Raw genomic sequence first — 1,767 nt, forward strand, 5'->3', positions numbered from 1 at the left:
TAGTCCTGAGAAATATTCACTGGAGTAAAACATTTAAGAAATGTCATTCTCCCCTATCAGCAACATAACATTTATTCTGCAATAAAACAGTGACCAAATTATTTTAGATTTAGCCATTTGACGGACAAATAACTACAATTCCCTAATTTTCTAAGTCAAAGAAATTTATTATCACTCTAGATTTTAGACTGGTATTAAAACCAGTTGTATTAACCAGTTTATATAATTCTTTTTTAGTTAGCATAAACATGCACAGGGTAAAGGTTCTGGTTTATTTCTTTTACTATTTTTCCATTAAGTCATCATTTGCCTATATATAGACCACCATCTGTTTTAACCCCTTATGGTATAGTTAGTTGTAGTTTGTATCAGTTGTGAGGTGATGCTGGAACCATGTGAGCCACTCGTGCAGCGGATGCATTCCCATGATGCCTGTGGTCACTGTTTGTGTCCGAGTTACAGACCCAGCACCACACATCAGGAGTTCTCCAGCGAGCCGCCTCACACCGCACCAAACAGACACTTAAAAGGAAATCTGCTCCAGGAGCGTTATCACAGACGAGGTGTCGGAATGCACTTCACACAGTTTACAGAGGATGAGCTCCTGACAGTCAACTGTCCCTATATAAGAGCCAAGCAGGCAGACGGCCAGTTCAGAGAGAAAGAGCCAGCAGCCAGAGGAACCTAGAGATGATCAGAGGACTTATTCTCACAGGACTACTGGTCCTGCTTTGGCACCAGATGGAGGTACAAGCGCACACGTTGAGCAGACACAGTCCCGCCAGCAACATGGCCAAGCTGAAGGTATTTCTACTTTGAACCCTTAAAAAAATAAATCAATAATCAAGATAACTTGCAGTGAAATTAGAAAGTTTGGATTTGTGTACTCAGTAACTATGGTAGCCAGTGATTGTTAAATTCAAAAGCTATTTCTACCAACTTTACAAATTTAACCCAGTTGTATATAGTTTGGTTCAGTGATCATCCAAAAATGCAAACTCATCATCAAGTTGCTCCAAACCTGTATGAGTTTCTTTCTTCTACTGAACACATAATTAGATATTTTGAAGAAAGTGTGAAACCAAACACTTGATGGTACCCATTGACTTCCACAGTATTTTATTTTTTATTTTTTAATTAAACTTTTTTCTGGTCCCCATATTCTTCAAAATATCTTTTTATGTTCAACAGAAGTAGAACAGATTTGGAACAACATGATGGTGAATAAATGATGACAGAATTTCCATTTTTGGGTGAACTGTCCCTTTAAATAACATTTTTGGACTTGAATAAAAGCTATTTTAGATGTTACCATTTTTTACAGTGTTAGTTTCATCGAGGCCTTAAATTGAATGAGATTTAATGTGATGCAAACAGGAAAAAAACAATAATATCATCTTGAGCATGCAAAGAATACTACAAGCATAGAGTTCAATAAAAGAAAGCATTTCAACAGAACGGCTGAATTTACTCTGTTCTGCTCTCCAGAGCTTGCTGCAGCAGTTTGAGGAGGCCCTGGCCGCAGAAGAGGCTCCTGAGAGAGCCGTCGATTATGAGGACAGCAACACGTCCTGGGACAGAGACAGAGAGGAGGAAGCAGCTCCGGCGGAGGACAGCAACCCCTCGGATGGATTCGAGACGCAGAGAAACCGCCTCGTAGATCTCCTCATGTCAACCCGGAGCAAAAGCCTGTCTGGCTGTTTCGGGGGACGGCTGGATCGCATAGGGTCCTCCAGCACCCTTGGGTGCAACTCTAAAAAAGGTTAG

At 40.5% G+C, this 1,767-nt stretch overlaps 1 protein-coding gene across 1 annotated transcript; it reads left to right on the forward strand.

The window, feature by feature from the left end:
• The first annotated feature begins 690 nt into the window (after positions 1-690).
• LOC107691053 (natriuretic peptides A-like) lies at positions 691-1,767 on the forward strand. Its single transcript, XM_016489531.1, has 2 exons — positions 691-804; positions 1,489-1,767. The coding sequence occupies exons 1-2, from the start codon at positions 691-693 to the stop codon at positions 1,765-1,767; spliced, it is 393 nt and encodes a 130-aa protein (XP_016345017.1).

Source organism: Sinocyclocheilus anshuiensis, unplaced genomic scaffold (assembly GCF_001515605.1).
Source record: "Sinocyclocheilus anshuiensis isolate Anshui unplaced genomic scaffold, SAMN03320099.WGS_v1.1 scaffold158, whole genome shotgun sequence".
Taxonomy (NCBI): domain Eukaryota; kingdom Metazoa; phylum Chordata; class Actinopteri; order Cypriniformes; family Cyprinidae; genus Sinocyclocheilus; species Sinocyclocheilus anshuiensis.

Coding starts and splice junctions, on each gene's coding strand:
- LOC107691053 (XM_016489531.1), top strand. CDS start 691: ATGATCAGAGGACTTATTCTCACAGGACTACTGGTCCTGCTTTGGCAC. Junction 805..1,488: donor GCAACATGGCCAAGCTGAAG/GTATTTCTACTT, acceptor TCTGCTCTCCAG/AGCTTGCTGCAGCAGTTTGA.